Genomic DNA, 23,756 nt, shown 5'->3' with positions numbered 1-23,756 from the left:
ATCATGAAAGAGAAAGTTATAGACCAGTATCTCTGGTGAATATAGATACGAAGACCCTGAACATAATCTTTGTGAAATATATAACAATACATTGAAAGAATCGTACACAATGATGAAAAGTAGGACTTTTCCCAGGGTTTCAAGGACAGTTTATGCAAGTCAAACAGAGTTATGCACTATATTAATACAAGGAAATAATATACATCTGTTACTTAATATTGATTATGTCAGTAGATGTAAAGAAAGAATTTGACAAGATCCAACAAACACCTATAATAAAAACCCTTAATACAATGGAGGATAGAAGGAAAATTTCCTCTATATGGTAGAGAACATTTTCCAGAAAACCACAGCTTACATTGTTCTTAATGCTAAAAATTTAAAGCTTTTTTCTAAGATCAGGCACAAAATAAGGATGACCATTTTCACCACTATTATTCAACATATAAGTCCAATTAGGACTCCCAATTAGGCAAGAAAGATATATTAAATGGATCCAGGCAAGAAAAGAAGTCAAACTATCATAATTTGCAGTGATACTTTTTATACCCTACTCTACTGAAAAAAAATCCTAGAAACAAGAAACCTATAAAGTGGTAGTCTACAAAACTAATATACATAATTCTATGGCATTTCTATATGCAAACAATGAAGGATAAGAAATAGAGAAAATATTATTTAGTTGTACATCAAGAAAGGTCAAACAAAAGCAGGAGCCAGAGAGATAGTATAGGCGTCAACGGACTTGTCTTACATACAGCCAACACAGGTTCAATCCCCGGCACCCCATATGGTCCCTTGAATATTTCCAGGAGTTAATTCTTAGTGCAGACCTGGAAGTAAGCCTTGAGCACTGCTGAATGTGGTCCAAAACCTCCATTTTATAAGAAAACAATGTGAAATCAAGCATAAAGAAATAAAGCTATAAATAAATAGTAAATGAAATAGAAGAAGCCACAAGGGAATGATAACCTACTATTTGTTCATGGGTTAGAAGGATTAACATTGTTAAAATGATTATGCTACCCAAACAAAGATCCAATGCAATCATCTCAAAAATTTCCAAAAATTTTCTTAAAGGACATGAATTGAGGACTGTTAAAATATATATAAAGTAATAAAACTCTGTGAATAGCCAGAGTAATACTGGGGAAGGGGATAAAACACTTTTCTTCCAACAACTTTAAATTATAATATAAAGTAAGTATTATTTAATTATACATGATTGCTTGTTTTATACTTGCTTTGTGGTATAAATTATTATAATATAGTATAATTTAAGCTATAAAGCAAGTAATCAAGGACGTGAGGTACTGAGATAAAGGCAGACTCTCAGATCACTGCAATATAATTGTTCAGAGCTCAGAGACAAATTCACATATATAGATAGCTAATATAGTAATAAAATATCTACGTGGATGAAGTGAAGAAAGTAAATCCTTTTAAACAAATGATACTGGGAAAACTTGCCACATGCAAAAAGGAGTCTTGATTCCTATCTCATTCTATATATGAAAATTATTTCAAAATTGATGAATGACCTCAATATTTGACCCAAATCTATAAAATACACCAAAGAAAACATATATAGATCTCTACATGATACTGACTTCAGAGACATCTTCAATGATTAAATGTTATTGGTGAAGCAAAATTAAACAACTAGGACTACATCAGATTTAGAAAATTCTTTATGGTAAGAAAAGTGACAGATGACTGGAGTAAAACACCACTCTATATTCTAGGGGGGAAAGGAACTCAGATAGAGAAGGGAATACCAAATAAAGGATGTTGGGAGGATCCTCCTAGGATGGGAGAAGCATGCTGAAAGTAGACTATGGACCAAACATGATTGCCACTCAGTGCTTCTTTTGCAAACCATAACACCCAAAAGGAGAAAGAGAAGGGGAACGCCCTGCCACAGAGGCAGGGTGGGATGGGGAGGTGGGGGTGGGAGGGATACTGGGATCTGTGGTGGTGGGAAATGGTCACTGGTGGAGGGATGGGTATTTGATCATTGTATAATTGAAATCCAAGCACAAAATTTGTAAGTCTACAACTGTACCTCACGGTGTTTCACTAATAAAAAAATAAAATAAATAAAATAAAATAAAAAACACCACCCTACCAAATATAGAGTTGCAACCCACAGCTAGTCAGGGCTCTATCTGATCCCTCAGCTCTTAAAGGAAAATTTTTCTCCATTGTTTCTTAATTTTTATCTCTGCATTATTCCTGAAATGAGCATCTCTTCATGCAGTGCTAAGTATCTTCTTTTAATTTCTTATTTTGTCCTCTGCTTGTTTTCCATTGTACTTACTTTCTTTTAATCTTGATCATGGAGATTTTCTACCTATTACATGCTCTCTCTATGGACTATTTTCCGTCCATTCACACCAGTCCATATTTTCTTATGGCTTTACCCATACAGAGAGACTCGAATTGTGAAAACCCATCCTCTTATTCTAGTTTTTTGATGCCAGGTTATTTAATCCACCTAGAAATGACTTTTGTGTATCATGTGAAATTGGCATAAGATTTTACTCCCAAATGACTATTAAACAAATATTATATTTCTTTTTACAAGGATCCAGAGACTCAAACTACTGCATTTGTCACATATCAATCCCAAAACTGACAATAAGATAAAAGATTCAAGAACTTCTGCCTGGTCATCATCAGCAAATATCCTATCTCGGATTTAAATTGCGATAGAGCATGACACATTTTGCATGTGGAAAAAATGATGTGCCCCTTTCTTTTTAACATTGGTTCTCTGGATAACTGCTGTTGGTCTAGGCAACGAGTTTTAAAATGCAGAAACTATTTGTTTTCAATGTTAGTCCCTAGCCAAAAGGAAGCATTTCTCTAGTTCTCTGCCCACCCTCTTCTAAACTAGAAGTCAACTACATATCCTCTGGCTCAGGCTCCTTACTTTGAATAGGCTCTGTGGTAGATAGAGAACTAATTTACTGTTTGGAGTATTTGTGCTGTTACCATGGTAGCATGCATTATTTGCCTAGAAGTGAAAAACAGCCCTACTGTGCTTAGATTTGTGGCTGATAAAAATATGTTCAGAACGATTTTTGATGTCTGCTGAATGAATTCGGAAAATTAGCAAAAATAATAGCGTTACGTGCCATTCTAAATTGGAGCTTGAAAGTGTAGCCTAGGTGTCTGAGTGATGGGAGAGGAACCCTGTGAAAGTAAATCTGGGAAGAATTGAAGAAACAATCAAGGGTCTAGAGAGGCACAAGAGAACAGCTGGGTGCTTAGAGGCGCTCTACAGGAGCTGAGATTTACATGAAAGTCTGCAGAGAAGGATTAGCAGACACAATCAGGAAGGATTTGATGTCTGTTTCTCTGGAAATAGTATTGAAAGGGGGTCTCCTAATCCCTCCTTCCCTCTAACCTTTACCTTTCTAGAATGACATCATTTGGAACATTTTTCTCATTTTGGCTCCGCTGCACGGTGCTCTCCTTTTAGTAGTCCGCAGGTCGTGGCACTGTGCCACACTGGGTCATCTGGCACACACAGTGACATGTTTCCTTATTTTTGCTCCTGCAATTCGCAAACTTGCTTTTGCCTACAACTGTGAAAAATGCCCCCTCTGTTTAGCTGCCTCTAACAACTAGGCATTGCTCCCAACATGCCATCGGCTGTCTTCTAGTGTCTTCTGCAAGTGTTTTTGTGCTCTCTTAAGTTGTTTCACCTCCCTGGTCATTGTGGAATCCTGCTGAGCGAGGGCGAGTCTCCTCCAAGCCTCAGCTGGCTCTGCCTTCCTGCCTCTCAAGATGCTACACATGTTTCGGTCACAAAGCCCATGTGTTTTCTGACATGTTTGTTCTACTAGAAGGTGAGGACTTTGGGGGCAGAGATTTTTATCTTGCTCATCTCCCTATCAAAGGAGGTGAATCATTTTTTTTTCCTGTGTACCCTTCTTTATTTATTTATTTTTTCTTTTTTTTTATTTATTTTTTTACAGTTGTAGATTTACAATTTTTTTTGTGCTTGGGTTTCAATTATACAATGATCAGATACCCATCCCTCCACCAGTGCCCGTTTTTCACCACCATGGATAATATCCTTTTTGTTTTTACAAGTATGCATCGACTTGACTTGCTTAACATGTTGGTTAATCAGTTCTGTGACTCATGGTTTTCAAGAGTTTTTTGAAAAGTCACAACTAAGTCATATAGCAAAAACTAAGTTAATTTATGGGCATGGATTGAACAGAGCTTTTCATTATTGCCTAAGGAGTAAAAACCTAGGATGATAGGTGAGAACAGAACACGATGCATTTTGTTTGGGGATCACACCCAGTGTTGTTCAGGGCTTATTCCTGGCTCTGTGCCCGGGGATTATTCCTGGAAGTGCATGGGGGACTACATGGGGTGTTGGTATTGAAGCCAGGTTGGCTTCATGCCAGGCAAGTGACCTACCCACTATACTATTGTTCCAGCCCAGAACATGAAACTTTATAAGTTAATCGGTAAAGAGGAATTTCATGACAGGTTTTGCTTTAAATAGGGCTCAGTTTAATTGAAGGTGGTTTGATTCTACCTTTGCTGGCCTTTCTTGAAATCTCTGACTTTCACTAATAACTAGGTGTTTTCTGGTTCATAACTATTTTATCCTCACAGCTATTAGTGTAAACTCACTACCTACAGGGAAAAGGTTCTCATAATGCTTCTAGAAAGGTGAGTGATCTTAAGGAGATAACTCAATGTGCTTTGCTTGAAGTACTAAATATGTTCTTCCTTACAAATACAACGTGAGTATAAATGCTGTAGGCATATGTGTCCAAGATCCTGCAACCTCATGGATTCATTCCATTTTAAAAATTTTGAAGCTATAGTCTAAGAAAGAACAGATCCACTTGTTGCTTAAAGATTACTTGATCACTTGACTTCCCGTTAATCATTGAGTTGCTCGAGCGGGTGCCAATAACGTCTCCATTCGTCCCTGTCATGTGCTAGTGTAGCCCGATGGTGTCTGTTTGTTCTAGGAACAGGAAGAGCCTCAAACCTATCCTGGATTCCACGAGACATCAAAAGACCGTGTGGCCGCCCACCTGCAAGATGGTCAGACTTTTTCGTCAAGACCCTGAACGATCGGTTTGAAGCTGAAAGATATACGTAGGACTTTATAAACCATAAAATCCCTGCAAAAGCACTGTGTGTTCTAAGAGGTGAAGAAGCAGGTCCTAAGAGTGGAGAACCTGTCTACTCAGTGCTCAGAGTGTCAGATCTTTAAACTGAAATTGCCAAGATGATACAAGTGTGATCACCAATAAAAGATCCGGAAATGTACACAAATGTATTCAAGTTTCAAATGCTGTGGGAACAATTGCTGGAACCTTCTTCATCCAATTCTAGTGAGCTGGACAGCATTGAAAGCATGCTGTATCTTATATGGCTGTTTTAGAAAGGTTTTATTGCTATCTCTGTTCAAATTATACTTCCAGTGACCAGAGCAGGTTAGAGACTGGTTACATTTGTGCTGATGTGGAAGGAAGCAGAGTGGCCCAAGCTCACTCCATGGGAACGGGCCCTAAGTGTCTTTCACCCTCCTTGAGGACTGCTCCTTGGTCATTTCATAATTCATAAATGCCATTCATAGGGACATGCTTTAAAAGAAACACTGTAAATATTTGATAATTTCAGACTTGGTGGATTTCTCTCCTTTCCACAACTGAATTTTTTTCTTCTCTGGTTTTAGGGCCACTCCCAGCAGTGCTCTGGGCTGACTCCTGGCTCTATACTCAGGGTTCACTCCTGGTAGTGCTCAGGAATCATATGTGGTGCCAGGGATCAAACCCGGGTTGACCACATGCAAGACAAGTACCTCATCCTTATATTGTGTCTGTGGCCTCCCACAATGGACTTTCTAGATGACTTTGCTTAGTTTTAGGCTCTAACTTTCTCGAGGTACCTTTGAAGGCTAAGACTCCATAAGACCACTTTATTTCCTATGGAAGGAAGCGTTGGATTCTGTGTTCAATGAAACCTCATCCGGCAAGATAAAGCTGCCATCAGATGCTTTTCCCTTGAGAGGAAGTTTGGTAAGGCAATGTGAAACAGGATGCTTTCGCCCTCCTCCACTGAGCCTGTGTCAGGCAACATGCACACTGGTAGTACAGGAAAGAGCTGTGATTCTGACTGCCATACTTTCTGCATGATAGAGTCATTTCCATCTAGTGTGTTAGTAGAATACAGTACAGAATTCATGTCCTATTTGTTCTGAAAAGGAGCTGATGATTCCAGTGACATTTTGTGCGCCTGTGATATGCAGGTGTCCAAGAGCATCATGAGGGATATGGACTCTGCCATTTATCTTTGGTTATAAGGGGTCATCTGTAAGCGTGAACCCAACATTACCTAAAATCATACTAATTTCCTTCCTATCAAATCTTTCTCTTTCTCTTTTCATTTTTAGGCCACATCAAGTGATGCTCAAATCTTACTCCTGGCTCTGCACTCAGGGAAAAATCCTGGTGGGGCTCAGGGTATCATATGAGTGGCTTGTGATCAAATTCAGGTTGGTCACATACAAGGAAAGCACCCTGTATGATGTAATGTCACTCCAACTCCCCAGAACTTATATATTTCAGACTGATGATTGGCTTCTTGTCTTGCATTTCAACAATGCAGGAGGCAACGATTTTGTGTAAAGTCACTATGTCATGTTTCTGTGTTTATTTGTGTGTATAGAGATATAAGGTAAAGGTAAAGGTAAAGGCCCTCCCGTTGATCGTCGATTTGCTCGAGCGGGCCCAGTAACGTCTCCATTGGAGACTTTGTTGTTACTGTGTCTGGCATATCGAATACTCTCGGTAGCTTGCCGGGCTGTAGCGATAGCACAGCGGTAGGGCGTTTGCCTTGCATGCAGCCAACATGGCCGACCCAAGTATAGAGATATAAAAAATATATTTTATGCCTGGATTGTTTTTAAGCATGTACTTATATTCATATATATATCAGCCATTTCCTAAAATGCATATAATAATAACATAGATTTAAAATTTTGATTCCTTTTTTAAGAAGTGAAAGAATCATACAAATAATCTACCTAAAATATAGAGCACTGAAAGGATCACTCCAGATTTATACAGATTAGTGTCAGATTTGGGATTAGATTAGGCCTAGGAACTCTTTTCATAATTAAGGTACTGATGAACTATTCACATTCATTAACCACTTCAAACTCACCAATGCTATCTGGCCCTATGAAGCTCATCTTGTTCATCTGGACAAGCCCTGAATGCCTTAAGCCCTAATTTCTTCTGAGTGTCAGTTAACAACCTTTTTGTCCTTCCATTGCAGGTCATCTCAGTACCAGCATCACAACCCTTGAAAACTTGGTACATGTGTCTCTTCCCCTGCCTCCCTCTCCAAGAGCGATCTCTAGAAGTACCTTCTGTTCTTACAGATTCTCTCACACTTTATCTGCTCTCACCTCTCACCACTGAAAAAGCATATCTCCATCTTGTATTGAATCCTTTACAAACTGATTTTATCTTTCATCCTGGACTCCAAACTCCTCGAGGGTAAGACCTATGTCAGATTTACTTTGAATTCCCTCAGCATCTATCACAGTTCCCAGAAAGCTGTAGATCTTCTATACATATTCATTGGATGAATAAATGAATAATGCACAAATATTATGGTCAGAAAAATCTTTGTGGCTATTTGTCATGTTCAATAATGAAACCACCATATCTATAAGATGGATTGGTTCTTATATAGAGCTGTAATTTTCTAAGCACTCTGTTCTGGTCTTGATTTGTGAAAGGGAACAGCCAAGTTGTTTAATATTGTTCAAGTATAAAAGCAAGCAGTAGTTTTATGCTTGACAACTGCTCTCTGTCTCTGTTCTGTCTCTGTCTCTCTCTCCCTACTCCCCCCACTCCACCCTTTCTTAGTAACAGATGTCAACCTCAGTTAGATTCAACTAAACTTATTAGTGCATGGCTTTTAGCCAAAAGCAATTCACATTTGCAGAAGTGTACTGTCACATATGTCTTAATAACAGAAATGTGTGTGTTTTAAAATGTATGTGATAAGTCACATATGGTAGAAGAAATCTGTACATCTCTCAGGCCTTGTTGTCACAATGAAAGCTTGGAGATAATTGCAGCCGAACATTAACATACAAGTGAAAGTCTCTCTGACACACCGAAGAGCCACAGTCTGAACATACTAATCAGGCTTTGATACCAGCATGGTTCCAATAGACTGAGAAATATGCCAGCATCTTCTGTTCTGATCACTGATTGTAGGAACATTCGATTTGATTCTTACCCTCAGAGGTAATATTTTATGTTTCAAGATACAGTCATTAGTGTATCCAGGTACATTATGTGCTTATATTCACTAAGCATATATTTAATTTCTCCTTTATATGGAGTGTAATTAATGTGTACCACTGTCTCCCTGTGGTGATGAAAGAAGTTTATAACCATGAAGGTATTAAAATAAATTGAACAAGTGGTTGAGAAATAGAGAGGGGGAGGTAACCTTTAGAGAGGAAAATACACAAACTAAATGGATATTGTGAATTACTTACCATCACTCAAATTGAAAGCTTACTTAGCCTTAGCTCTTGGGAAGTAACAACATTTCAGAAAATGCTTTTGCAGTTTTTTTGGCTATATATCCATCTACAAGCACCTTTGGAGACTAGCAATGTGCTCTAGATATGTGTTCACTGGTTTTGTGAAGTCATCAGCCAGTCAAAGAATCTCAGACCTAGGTGGATTTTCAGACTGTGAATCAGTTGTTTCCCTGCTCTGAGTGAGAACTGGATAGAGCATCAGTCTCAAAAAATACAGAACACAGTACACAGTCTCAGTGAATACTCAATATAGATAGAGTCAGAGAAAGAAATGATTGATCACATAACCTTCACAGTCATAACTTACATCTGTGTCTTGCTCTCTCTAACCAACTAGAGCACACACAGTAAACTTTTTAAAATAAGTGCAAACAAGGACCCCATAACTCTATTCTGAAAAATCATCTACCTGTGCTCCTTTAAATCACTATAATAATATTCACAATGACAAAAATTTAGAAAGAATCCAAGTGTCCAAGAACAGAAGACTGGATGAAGATGAAGAAGCTGTGATATATATATATATATATATATATATATATGTATTATAATGAAATACTACTCAAATATGAGAAAAGAGGAAAATATGCAATTTGCTGTTATCTCTGTGGAATTGTAGAGTATCATGCTGAGTGAATTTAGTAAAGGAGGACAAACACAGAATGACCTCTCTCATATATGGAATGTAAGGAAATGTAGTAAGGTAGAAACAAATGGCCAAAGGTGAAAAAACCTGTGAACTGGTCTAGGGAACTGAGTCCAGTTGGGGGATGGTTAGACAGAAACTGAAGCGGAGAAACACTGCAACAATGATGGTGTAAAACAGGCACTCTGGAAGAGGGGGTGGTGTTGGAACATTGTCCTCATGAATCCCTTCAATAAACAACATTGTAAACCACAGTGCCTAAAATAAATAAACAATATTTTAAAATAAAGCAAAGAGGAAAGTAATTAATATTTATGCCTTTGTCGTGTGTACCCTTGCTGTCATAACTATTCAATTCTATCCTTGTAGCCAAAAATCAGCCATGCCCGATATGGAAATAAAGGAGTATAGCTGCGTGCCAATAAAACTTTATACATAGACACTAAAATTTAAATGTCATATAATTTTCATATCAGGAAATATTCGTTTTATATCCCCTCCATATGTCAATTTCTGCACCAGGAGATGACACCAGATCTTAAATTTAGTTCTTCTTACCAATCTGTGTTAATACATTTGTTGTAAACAAGATTTCCAGGTACTTACTTTTCAAGCAAGATTGAGCACACAGCCCATTGACTGCTCAAACAGTCAAATGCAAATTCTTGCACACAAGTTCCAATGAGTAAATGGTCAGAGAGGACACAGAATGAACCAGGTAGTGTTGACACAAGCCAAGAACAATACAACTCTGGCTGTGATTTATTACTAGACGGACATTACAATATATTTAAGAATAAAATCTTCCATGTTTTTTTCCTAATCCTTTTTATCTTCCAGGTTCCCTGTTTTCTGTTTATATTCTTTAAAGAGCTAAACATGATAGTGTCTGCATTGTGAATTAACAAGAGTTCATGTTATTATTATCTGTTGCTAACTCCTCTCAAGGAGCAGAGAGAAGAACTTACAGGACACAAGAGTCCAATTTAATGCAGTCCACGTACGGCCCATGGAGTACCTTGTGCATGCACAGGTGGAGCTTGGGACTCACTTCCTGTTGGGAGGGCTCAGACTTGGAGATGACTGCCCCACTGTGGGTCTAGATTTACATTCCTCCAGTCCTGGCCCCATCCCTTTGACCCGGGGCACACACCTGCAGGTAGGTAGACTGGGGGAAGGAGTGCAGTTGGACTGTGGGAAAGAAGACCACTAATGGCTCACCCAGGGACTGGAGTCCTGGCCTTGGCCTCATTAGCACCATCTTCTAATCCAGTGAGCTCACCTTCCACGGGCACGAGGCGAGAAAGCCTTCCAGGCATCCAGTCAGAAAAGAAATCCAACTACAGAGAATTTTTCAAGCCAGCCAAACAACCAGACAACAACTCAGTTCCTGAAACTACTCCCAGAGGATGTCGATAGCACTGTAAGGCTTTGGACTCCAGGAGCACATTCAGGGGATACAGATGCCTGATAAGAAATATGCTGTGGTCTACGAAAATTCACATTAAAAAAAGCACACCAAACCCTTTGGAAAAATGAATTCGAGCTCAGATAGTCACGGTGTGTTAAATGCCACGCTAGTGACTGGGAAAAGTTAATGATTTTACAAAACACAAGAAGCTTTCTTGTCATTGGTATTAGCTAATCCATTCTCCCAGAAATTCTTACAAATCAAGGTCTTTCCCATTTCTGCAGTTGCTGACCACCGCAATGGAAATCAGAAGCCATAAATTACCGCATGGTTTCTAGAAATGTGAAATTCCAGGTCCATGATGACCCAGCAAATAGGGTAAGATTTTGTGAGTTCAGATGACCAGCAGCACCAGAATGCATCATAGCTAGCAACGCAACCCAGTGTCACCAGCCCTAATTACAAGACAGGCATCATTCTTTATTTGAAAGTCTCTCTCCTGCAAGGAGCAAGGTGACCAAGATGTTCTGTTTTGAAAAGAGTGCCACACAGCTTGTTTATAATTTCAGAGTGGCCCCAAAACTCCCCTGGAAACAGCTCTGCAAGCTCAAAAAACCTTTAGTGAAATATATTTTTATGAGCTTTTCATTAACAGTATAGTGAAGCCTTGCTGCTGAGGTGCCAAAACTCCCCACGTGGCTGGGAAACACTTGGCACATTTTCAGCCATTTATGTCTCTGTCATAGGTCCAAGGTTCGCAATTAAAAATGTAATCTTTGTAGCATTTGCAGAACTCAAAGGCTTGAAGATGTATGCATTGAATAGGAATTAATAGTATTTGGCAACATGGATGGAACACATTAATTTATGTAAACTGAGAACAATTTAGGACACTTCCTCATTGGACCACAGGGGGAAAAAAGGTTGGTTTCTCTTCATGGGAGTGCCTTTTTGTTATTGTTGCTAGCTTGCTTTGTTTTCATTTCTCAATTATCATGGATTGAGACTCACTTAAGTCCTAAGGTATCTTGTATGACGTTATCCCTCCTCCCACGCCCACATGCATGAAACCCATTTAAATTTCAATTATCAACTAATAAAGCAAATGACTTACTTTAGAGCATTACTCTTAGGTTTTGCCTTTTCAACAGCCTGTAAACAGAAGAATAAAAATGAAATTAGAAATTAAACACCATTAGCCAGCATAATCTTGGCAGCTAGTTACCAAAACAGGAAGCAATATAATATACCCTTTGACAACATAAAGGAGCTAACCAAAGACAAGCTAACTGGAATGCAGACAGCGTTTTTTTTTTCTCCCAGCGAATAGAGCTACTTGTCTGAGTGTGGAACCCTGACTGCAAAGTTCTGCAGAGAGCCCTGCTCCTAATTCACAATGCAATCCTCCTTTTCTCTCCTTACATTGTAATCTCAGTCCCTGGGTGGGCCTGACAAGGTGGGGAGGTAGGTGTGGAGCCAACACTCAAGGGCTTACTGTGGATTTTCAGCCCCATTGTTGGGAACTGTTTACCCTGTGTTGCTCTTGCCACCTGGCCACACGTGCATTGTGACAGAAAGGCCAGAGTCGCTTTTCAAAATCATTTTATTAGCGTACACCACAGAAGGGCAAAGGATAGTTGAATGTTCAGATCAATTTCCTCCTGTAGAACCTTTACAAACACACCCACCGAATCACTGAAATGAGGAAATCTCAGGGCCTCTTGGCCTGCGTCGCCTTAGACATGGAGCCTGGTTCCAGTTTATTGCTGAACCCATTGATCTGAGTACAGTCCATTTATCATTCATGAAAAGAGCTAGTGATCTTCACAGTATATTAGAAGAAACAACTCAGATCATCTGTCAACAGCCCTCTTATTTCTGTTTCCCTCTCCACAGGGATTGCATCTCCTTCGATTCTTCTGGAATTAAAATGTTGCTAAGCAACACAGCTGAGGGCGCTGATGGAAGAATGGCTACTGTCTCTCAAACTGTTTAAGCACCTGGAGGGTTTTACTGATGATTTTTTTTCATACTTCTGTAGCATAATTATGTAATCAGAACCAAACCCATACTCCCCTAGACTTTTCATGGCATAGAAATCACATTTAATAGATAGAAACTGTGTTTAATATGGGGATCAGTGAAGCGGTGGTTGCACAACCTCAGGGTCAGTCAGACCCTTTTAAAAAGTATTTGCAGGCCCTAATGTCTGTGACTCGTGGAGATTGGCTAAGAGATGAAGAGAGCACCGCTGGGAAACAGGACGAAGAAGCTACCACCTGTACAGACGATTTATAATCTAACACCAGATCTGACATTTGGGGAGACCAGTGTGTATGTAGATGGAGGTGTCTAAACTCGATGCCTTTCACAGCACTGAAAAAATAAATAAAACATTTCCAAAGTTTAGATATCAGTCTGCCAAATCCAAGTTCATCTCACTTATTAGGTTTTGAGTTCTGTTGTTAGAGAAAGACCTATTAATACTATTTGGGCACTTTCTTTGGCTTGCTAGGGAAAGCTCATTTCTTTAATATCTATGTCTGAGATTGAATTCTGGGTGTGGTAGAAGAGTAGGACTCGTAGGGAAAGAGGTAACAGGTAGACATGATAAAATAAGAACTATGTATCAGGCAGTGTCATGTCATATCACACATGTGTTTGGGATATGAATGCTTGTCCCTGGGCAGTCCATGTAAAGGAGGACAGCAAGAAGCAGGTAGTGGGTCATGACCCCAACACAGTAGACAAAGAGGATCAACTGCTCGTACTCACATACTCACAGATACCTTTACCCTCCTTTTTCCTTCTTCGTCCATCTCTGGTTGCTTTGGAAGAGAATATAGTAGTGGAGCCTAGAGATTATATAGGGGGCATAGCATTTGCCTTGCATGCAGCCAACCTAGGATCAATTTCCAGCATCTCATATGGTCCCCCAATCCCTGCCAAGAGTGATCCCTGAGTGAAGAGGTTAAGTCCTGAGCAATGCTGGCCTAGAGCCCTTCCCTCAAGCAAACACCATAAAGAATATGGCAATGGGCTAACGGCATGGCGTGATGGAAGTCACACTTTCCCTAATCTCTATAAATCCAAGTAAATATATTTGAGAAGACTTAGGTTATCACAAAGTAGTGAGCATAGTGTTCACGTGCTTTTATTTTAAGGCAGACTGGATTTCATAGCATGAGTGTTGTTCAGAGAAGTTGGGAAGAGGAGAGAAAAATCAAAGTGACATTGCTTCACCTAACTTTGATTCAGTGACACATTCTTTGAAGATGCCCTCACTTCTCTGTGATTTGGGACTGTCAATTAGACCAAGTTATTTTTATTTGATCAGGAGAAACATAATCATGTCTGAGGCCAGCTTCTTTGAAACATGTGTCTTTCTATAAAGTCATTATAGGGAAAGAATTTCATTCCAATTAATTTTGGAGGGTTTCTTGACTATTCAGTGAAAGTGTCACTGTGGAGATATTCCCTTTTATTTGAAAATTAACTCAGGAACCATCCCAGCATCCCATCAGCACATCATCTTTATTCTCCAAGCACAAGATCACAGGGAGTGATTTCCGATACAACAGAGTTCCCAGCTCGTGTTCTTCACTTCGGCTGCAGTTTGACTTCATTTTAGGCATGCCACAATGACTTATTAAATTATACTTTGAAGAAAGGTTGAGGAAGTTATTTGTATAAAAAACATTTAGCCTTCTAATATATCAGAATTCAACTAGAATAAGTACAGGGAAAAATATCTCTTTTTGAACTTATGGGACATACAAGGATAGTTGCAACTTCAGATACATTCATCAGAATTGGATACAGTCACCTTGCAAAATGAGAGAAATTGAGATGAAATGAGAAACTGTAATTCACAGAACATTAAGAGGGTTATGTATTGGGATTGCAGCTAATTTTGAGTTTAAAAACATACATTAAAGTAATTTAAACTGATTGGAAAATAGGGGCTAGGTAGTTAACAGTTATTTTGCTTTGGCCATAAAGTCTATACGCCTTTTTAAAGACTGATATCTTTATTTTGTGCCATGCTTGTCAGACATCATAACTATTTTGCTACTATAGTATAAGAAAAGATGATCAAGTAATGAAAATGTTAAAGGATATACTCCAAAATGGGGCAATGGGAGGTGATGGGATACAAGTGGAAAGAATGAAATAGAAAATCCTGAGTTCAAGTCCCAGATTTCTATTTCCCCTGCATTTTTCAATTTTGGGCTACACTTGGCAATGCTCAAGGTTACTCCTGTCTCCTTGCTCAGGAATAACTCCTGGCAGTGCTTGTGCAGATATATTGGATGCCAGGGATTGAATACCAGTGGGCCGTGTGGAAGGCAAGTGCCTTACCCACTGTAGTATGACTCTGGCCTAGTTCCAATCAGCTTTATCATCATAACATTAGCAAGGTGCTGACACCTCTGAGTCTCAGTTTCCTTGTTCTAAAGATGAAGCCACTTCACTCATATGTAGTATAGAAACAAATAAATTAACTAGAATAATAGTTAATCACTGTCACTGTTGTTCATTGATTTGCTCGAGCAGGCCCAGTAACATTGTGAGACTAGTTACTGTGTTTGGCATATCAAATACATCACGGGTAGCTTGCCAGGCTTTGCTATATGGGCAAGATACTCTCAGTAGCTTGCCGGACTCTCTGAGAGGGGTGGAGGAATCGAACTTGGGTCGGCCATGTTTGCTGCGTGTAAGGCAAACACCCTACCCGCTGTGCTATTGCTCCAGCCCAATAGTTAACAAGTGTTTAGGATGTAAGAATATTTGTAAGATGGCCTTAGTGGTTTATCAGAAGGGAAGGGGAGGGGAGTAGCAAGTTAGCTGGAAAGGGTCAATGGCTTGGGGACAGATGGATTTTGACTAATCATATTACTACATGTATAAATATACATGTTGAGTATATATATATATGAAGGGTTTTAATGGTGCACATGTAAAACATATAATACTATAATGCAAATGCTACAATCAAAGTGCTTCAAAAATAAGCAAAAAAACGCTACTATTTCTGTCCTGTTGACATTAAGTGTGCTTGGGAGTAACTAAATTCCATTAGAGTCCTGTAGAATCTACAGCATGCGAATGCAGGTCATCTTTGACTCTCTGTCTCTGTGTCTGTCTCTCTCCACATACCAGGGAGCCTAGAAACCATCTCTCTTCTCCCGCTGATGCCTCTAGTAGCAGTGCCTCCTCTTACACTGCACTCCACTGGAAGGTGCTTTATTTATTTTTTAAGACTTTTTTTTTTACTGAATCACTGTAAGATAGACCCCTACAAAGCTGTCCATGATTTGGTTTCATTCTTACAGTGTTTCAAGACCCATCCCTCCACCAGTGTACATTTCCTGACACCAATGTTCCCAGTTTCCCTCCCATCACCCCCACCCCCACCTGCCTCTATGACAGGTATTTTTCTTCTCTTTCTCTCTCCCTCTCTCTTTCTTCCTCTCTCTCCCTCTGTCCCCTCTCCCTTCTTCTTTTGGCATTGTGGTTTGCAATACAGATACTGAAAGGTTATCCTGTATATCCTTTCACCTACTTTTAATACTCAGTTCTTGTCCAGGGTGATCATTTCTAACTGTCATACTGGTCCCTTCTCTATCTTACCTACCCTCTGCTCCACACATACTTGTGGAAGATTCCAACCATTGACCATTCCTCCTCATCTCTGTTTTCCCTGGCCTTGAATATTAGTCTCCTACTATTTTTACCACAAATGAATGCAATTGTTCTATATATGTCCCTCTCCTTCTGACTCATTTCACTCGGCATGATACTCTCCATGTCCATCCATTTATAGGAAAATTTCATGAATTCATTTTTACTAACAGCTACATAGTATTCCATTGTATAGATGTGCATATTTTAAACAATAGTGAATGCTGATGTTATGAAGCCCTGAGGATGTGACCCTAACTAATGTCTCCTCTGGGGGAGAGGATCCTCCAAGACATGGTGTCTTCAGAAATTTTATGTCCAGGGAGAAGGTACTTCTCTCAGTCCAAGGAACACTTATGAGTTCATTCTTCTCTTATCATTCATATTGTACAAATCCTGGTACTTTCCTAAGCAACACATTGATGTCTTTGGGAAGGATAATATGACTAAGGACACCCTCACTGTTGCTGTAGCATTAAATTCATATTCCCAAGAATAAGGAAGGTCTCATCTTTCTGTTATCTAGAAGAGTGTTTCTCAAATGTTTTTTGACCATGAACCCCCTTCAACCTTGTTTTCCTTCCGGCGGCATTCATGTCCTACAAATTGGTCCCCTTGTCTCATGCTATGGCCCCTAATTGATACAATTTTCATCTGAGGCCCCCTTAAAAAATTCTCGGGACTGACACGGTTCCATACAGCTCCTGGTTAAGAAATGCTGATCTAAGGGGGCAATGAGAGAGTAAGAGGTGTAATGTGCTTCACTTGTAAATAGGAGAACCCAGTTTGCAGTGGTCTTAGGACAAGGTAAGACTATTGCAGGACGTGGTCAAACAAGCCTCTTCCCCATTTTCAAAAAATAGAAAAGGAAATGCTGATCTAGAGTGTTCTTTTCCTGCACCAAAACTGAAGTGACTAGTAGATCTACTGATTCCATGAACTATAGAATGTAGAGCTTACAGGAATGCCCTGCCACAGAGGCAGGGTGGGATGGGGGGAATGGGTGTGGGAGGGATACTGGGATCCATGGTGGTGTAAAATGGGCACTGGTGGAGGGATGGGTATTTAATCATTGTATAATCGAAACCCAAGCACAAAAAATTGTAAATCAAAATAAATAAATAAATAAACATCTTGGATGTATAAATAAATAAGTAGGAAGGAAAGAAAGAAAAGGTAGGGAGGAAGACTATGTTAATGAGATCCATCTTCCATGGCATTCATTTTTGTTTGTTTTGAGGCCACACCTGGCAGTGCTCAGTACTTACTTACCCCTAGCGCTGCCTCAGGGATCACTCATGGAGGTGCCCAGGAAACATATTTTGTACAGAGGATCGAACCCAGGTCAGTCATTTGAAAAGCAAGCACCCTATAAGTTGGTCTTTCCATGGCATTCTTAATGCCCAATATCTTTTCTTGGAAAACTTAGTGACCATCAATTATGTTCTGATTGAATGTCTTCAAAAATTTTTGGTAAGTTATTCTGTCCAACAGAGATATATGGTATATGTTACAAATATAAATATGTAGGGGTTTTTACCTTATATTACTGATTTTTATTTATTTTATTTTTTCTTTGAAGAACCATAACTTGCAATACCGTTAATGATAGTGTTTTATGCATAGGGCCTTACACCACCACACCCCTTCTCACTGTCCACTGCTCTCTACCACTGTATCTGGGTCCCATCTCATCTACTCTCCACCCCGTCACCCCAGTAAGCTCAATTCTGCACTTCTGCTGTTTTGACCATTTATTATTACTATACTATCTTTCCTTATGTTGAACATATGAGAAATATCATTATGATGACAGTCCTTAACTATCCACACTTAAAACACTGTCACCGTCAAACCTGAGATTTATAGAAAACAAAGTCAATAAGTATCTTTCCCATTTGTTGAAATAGTCAAAGTATTCTGGGAGCCACCATGGAGAGATTGTATTGGGGGTACATGCAAGTATGGTTTTCCCTTTAATCAGTAATCATGCTATCAGTCAAGCATGAAACGTGATTCTATTAGCCTGGCTCGACATGGATTTTACATGTTTTGCTTGTATATTTCCTGGCATCCTCCTTGTTAGAAGTTGTGTCTATAAAACTCTTTTTATTAAAAATGAGTTCATATTATTTCTGATAATTTCAAATAATAGAATATTAGGTTCTATAGAAACAAGAGAGAAGAATGGTAAATTGCACTGATTTTGTATTTCAGTTTTGCCTTTTAAGTTTTATTTTGCTTTGATCATTTCATGGGGCTGTTCTGTAGACAGTCATACCTTAACTTTCTGCCTTTGTATTGGTAAACTGCATTGATTGCCCAGGTTCAGAAGGGAAGCTCCTCTATTAACAAATGAACTCATGATTAGGGCATTCGGATGGTCTAAAATCAATACCTACAGAATTGGTTAAATCAATTAAGGAGACATATACTGAGAGCACTTGCCCAAATATAAAAATGAATTGCTTAATTACAGCATTTAAATAGATTTCACTGGAATGAATAAAACAGCAAGAGGTTTATATTATATCCTATAGGCTTGGGTTTCAGCTGGAAGAATGCATTCACAGCCAGGATTTCAGGCGTAGAGTAGAAAATGTCACTCAGCATTTTGCAGCACCTGGATTCCTGCCTGAAATTCTGACTTTATAACCAAGGGCTGCAATCTTCAGGAAAATACCATCCTCTAAATTTAAGCCTCTGAATGGATACTGAAAGGGAATGTGGAAACATTTTGTTTTGAACTTTAAACCTGTAGAAAGCAAAATCATGTTCCTTACCCTTAGTGAATGGGAGTTTTCTCATTATTCTTTAATGTATTATTTTCTAGTACAATATAATGTAGTCCTGTGATTGATATAATAGGGACAAGAATACAAATTTGAGGGGGCTGGAGCAATAGCACAGCAGCTAAGGCATTTGCTTTGCATGTGTCTGACCCAGGTTTGATTCCCAGCATCCCATATGGTCCCCTGAGCACCGCCAGGAGTAATTCCTGAGTGCATGAACCAGGAGTAACCCCTATGCATTGTATGAATTGCCAGGTGTGAACCAAAAAGCCAAAAAAAAATGACTGGAAGCAATTGGCAGAAATTGTTCCAGCAGAGGGAACAGTGTCTAGTAGTTAAAAATTACCTGATAACGAAGGAACTGGGGATAATTGTGGAACCCGAGAGGGTGAAATAATTTCCTTATATTTAATCATGCTTGCGGGACTCTTTTGTAGGAACAAAAGCAACTATGGGAGGAAAATCTAGCTCCAGGAAGATTTGGATTTGGATTCATCACACAATTGTACCTGGGGTTCTTATACTTCAAACAGGAGCAAGTTTGACCTGGTAAATTTCCCATCCTGCTCTGGCAGAAGCCATGCCTACATCATTTTCCAGATAGCTACGCCAACCTTGATTTCTCCTCCCTCTTAGCCAGGTGATACCCACTGCTTCCCCCACTGGTCTACTGATCACCCTCTTTTTGTCTATTTAATGCTTTGGGCAGGTAAACCTCTCTGGAAGAATCTTCCCTGGTTTTCCATTTTCCACTGAGTTACCAGCATCACTTTCATGCCATTCAAGACCCTGCCATGGCCAGTGACTCACAACCAACATTCCTTGTCCCTGTGTGTGCCTCTCACTAACATGATACCCAGTGTGAGATTTTGAGGTGTCTGACTAAAACATGATACGATAAGATTTTCTCCCTTCAAATAAAATTTTCTCCCTTCAGACTGGCAGTTTAGGTGGACAACAAGCCCTGTAAACAATCTTTTTAACGGCTGTCAATTCCCTTTATACTAAGTCTTGCTAAGAGGCAGTTTAATGAAAAAAAGGCACTTATTGATGAAGAAAAATGTTTCACTCATACATAAAAGTAATATGTTGGCACTAGTCATTGGCACTTATTATTCTCTATATGGAGCAAATATGGAGACACTATGCAGAACATCTCAATATTTGTTTGAGCTATTTATTTTGTACATTGGAAGAGTTAATATAAATGGCACTTAGTCACTTTGCTATCCTGGAGTTTGTGGATTTGGAAATTCAATTATTTTCATTCTCCCAGGCAATGTGCACCATCTTTGTACTGATGCTAAGGAGACACCCATTACGATATAACATGCATTTCTTGGTGGAAGATGACCAATACCTTAAGATACAACCAGCAAAATGGGAAGAATGGTCTTGGTGCACATCAGGTTATTCAATAATATAAGTATTCCAAAATCAACATGGAAATAAGCACTGATCATATAGCTTCAGCTTTAATATATAGTGGTTTTAGCCTTTCTGGTCCTTTAAAGCATTTTTGCTCTGATGAGGAAGCTACATCTCTTTTTATCCATTTGGAAAATATCAACGAACTTATCTATGCCCCATTGTTCTTGCTAGCAAAATTATGTATCTGAAGTAGAGTCTCTAAAGTAGTTTCAAGGCTTGGCGTTCATTCTGTACTTAAACGTACACACTGGAGGGCTGGCGTGATAGCACAGTTGTTAGGGCATTTGTCTTGCATGCGGCTGGCCTGGGTTCAATTCCCTGCATCCCATATGGTCCCCCAAGCACCTCCAGGAGTAATTCCTGAGTGAAGAGCCAGGAGTAACCCCTGTACATTGCCAGGTGTGACCCAAAAAGAAATCAATCAATCAACAAATAAATAAATATACGCACTGGGACACATACAGTCTCTCTCTCTCTCTCTCTCTCTCTATATATATATATATATATATATATATGTATATATATATAATTCAGGGAAAATATGGGAATTTGAATTCACCTCTATTAGCAAAACAAAGATTTATTTCTAATGTATTAATGATTATATATCACTGTCACTATCCTCCTTTTATTCATCAATTTGCTTGAGCGGGCCCAGTAACGTCTCCATTGTGACACTTGTTACTGTGTTTGGTATATCGAATATGTCATGGGTAGCTTGCCAGGCTTTGCTGGGTGGGCGAGATACTCTCGGTAGCTTGCCTGACTCTCTGAGAGGGGCAGAGGAATTGAACCTGGATAGGCTGGGTAGGCCGCATGCAAGGCAAATGCCTACCCGCTGTGCTACCGCTCTAACCCATGATTATATATAATATTTCAAATACACATATGAGCTACTTTATGAAATATGGTTTACATTAACCCTTTAATTTTAAAGGTTACTGCCTTAATCTGTCTATATGCTTGAATTTGGATACCTTTTATGTATATTTATGTTCTTTGTTGTAGCTAAATTTGATAGATAAACAGTAGTCTAGGACCGGGATAAATTTAATTTTACATTAATGGACTGGAGTGATAGCACAGCAGGTGGGGCATTTGCCTTGCATGCAGCCGGGTCGGCTGACCCGAGTTTGATTTCTCCACCCCTCTCGGAGAGCCTGGCAAGCTACCAAGAGTATCTTGCCCATATGGCAAAGCCTGGCAAGCTACCCATGCCATATTCTATATGCCAAACACAGTAACAAGTTTCACAATGTTACTGGGCCCGCTCGAGCAAATCAATGAACAACGGGAGGACAGTGACAGTGACATTAATGGACACAACCCTTGGTGTTTATTGCTTACTTAGTAGTGATTTTAGGAGGTAGTAGATATTGGGGTGGGAGGTGTTAGAGTAATGCATTCCTGGACCCAAAACCAAAGTCCTAGTAAGAATTTCCAAGAGCACGTAAAAGCTTCAACATTTTCATTTTAAAAAAAAAGGTTCCACTACACAGCTTTCACTGGATATGTTTCTATTGCTCATATGCTAGAACATATGATTAAATTTAAGACTCAGAATGTGCAATGAGCTTCGGTACAGAGTGGTATATTACCTGGGGTTTATGCACAAATGACTAATGACCAAGGTTCTGATGACTGAAACTTCAGGCTCCAACTGTGGGTTTCAAACTCACAGGGAAGTGGTGAAGGGTTCAAAAACCAAAAATAATATGCTTGGGCCAAACACAGATGAGGTGAAAGTGGACAGAGGACTGATTCTATCTAGAAATTTTCTTTACCGTGAGGCAGACAGAAGGGCAATATGGTAATATTCTTCCTCGGCCAGTTTGAATCAAATTGGCTCAATCACCATCAGCTTTCAAGGAGTGATTTCTACTACCCCCGCTAGCCTTTTTTTATTTCCTTACTTATCTTTATTTTTTCTATTTTATTTAGTCAATAAAGCCCGGCAAGCTACCGAGAGTATCTCGCCCGCACGGCAGGCAGAGCCTGGCAAGCTACCCGTGACATATTCAATATGACAAACACAGTAACAACAAAGTCACCAATGGAGATGTTACTGGGCCCGCTCGAGAAAATCGATGAACAATGGGAGGACCGTGACCATACATTTAGTCAATAATTTTCTTTCTTTTGATTTATTTAATTTAATTTCTGTTTCTCTTTTTATTAATTAATTAATTTTTAAAAAATTTTTATTAGTGAAACACCATGAGGTACAGTTGTAGACTTACAAATTTTTGTTCTTCTTCCTGCTAGCCTTTTTTTAAAGGTTGTTCACAATCATTTATTACATTCAATATTTCAACACCAACCCCACCACCTTTCCACCTTTCCACCAGAATAATTTTGAATTTTCCCACTCCCACCCAAGCCTGCCCCAAAGGCATATGCTAAATAATTTATTTTGTATTGCCTGTTATGGGTAGCACTGTAGCACTGTAGCACTGTTCTCCCATTTTTCATTGATTTGCTCGGGCGGACCCAGTAACGTCTCCAAAAGCCCACTACCCTTTTTTCTATATGCTGTATGTTCTCTGTGGATGAAAGTTTGTGATCCTCCCACCAGCCCCTCAGTCCTTGTCTAGACTCAAGAGCTTTATATTCGGAAATAGCAGATCATACCCATTTCTATTTCCATGTGGATCTTGCTGAAAGCAGTGGACCTTTATCAGTCTGATCTAAAAATCATGAGAAAAGTAGTATGCCAAGTAAAACAGCTACTGTCTTGGAAAATGGTTTAGTCATAAGCAGATACAGATCAAGTTGTAGCAGATATTAGTCAGTATCTGGTCATCAATGGTGCAAGCACATCATATAAAACGATGCTTCTCTGCTTCTCTGTGTGTTGAAAGCCTTTTTATTGAGATTACAATAAAAAAGCAATCTGTGGAGATTACAAGTCAAAATATTCGATACTAAAAGTAGAAGACCTAATTACAATGAAAAACTCAGCATTCAGGTTGCTAAACAGTCACAGATTTGCCTCAAGCATCTTAAAAATCACATCATATCAGCCCCAAGCAGGTTCTGATTAATCCAGTCTATGCTAATACAGCCAAATGGGAAACACAATCTTGGGAATATGAAGGCCAATGTTATTCTATTAACCTTATATGTTATCCTATTTACTTTCCTGTCTTTAATGAATAAATTAAAACAGCCTCT

General features: G+C 39.2%; 1 protein-coding gene across 3 annotated transcripts in view; it reads right to left on the bottom strand.

Moving 5' to 3' along the window:
• AFF2 (ALF transcription elongation factor 2) overlaps positions 1 to 23,756 on the bottom strand; it is a 563,946-nt gene that overhangs the window by 100,386 nt on the left and 439,804 nt on the right. For all 3 annotated transcript variants that reach the window (XM_056130207.1, XM_056130208.1, XM_056130209.1), the window contains one exon: positions 11,789 to 11,826. In XM_056130207.1, the coding sequence (XP_055986182.1) occupies positions 11,789 to 11,826 (38 nt within the window). The remainder of the gene's footprint in view (positions 1 to 11,788; positions 11,827 to 23,756) is intronic.

The sequence above is a fragment of the Sorex fumeus genome, unplaced genomic scaffold, assembly GCF_029834395.1.
Source record: "Sorex fumeus unplaced genomic scaffold, SorFum_2.1 ptg000075l, whole genome shotgun sequence".
NCBI lineage: Eukaryota > Metazoa > Chordata > Mammalia > Eulipotyphla > Soricidae > Sorex > Sorex fumeus.
This window is presented reverse-complemented; position numbering and strand designations above follow the sequence as displayed.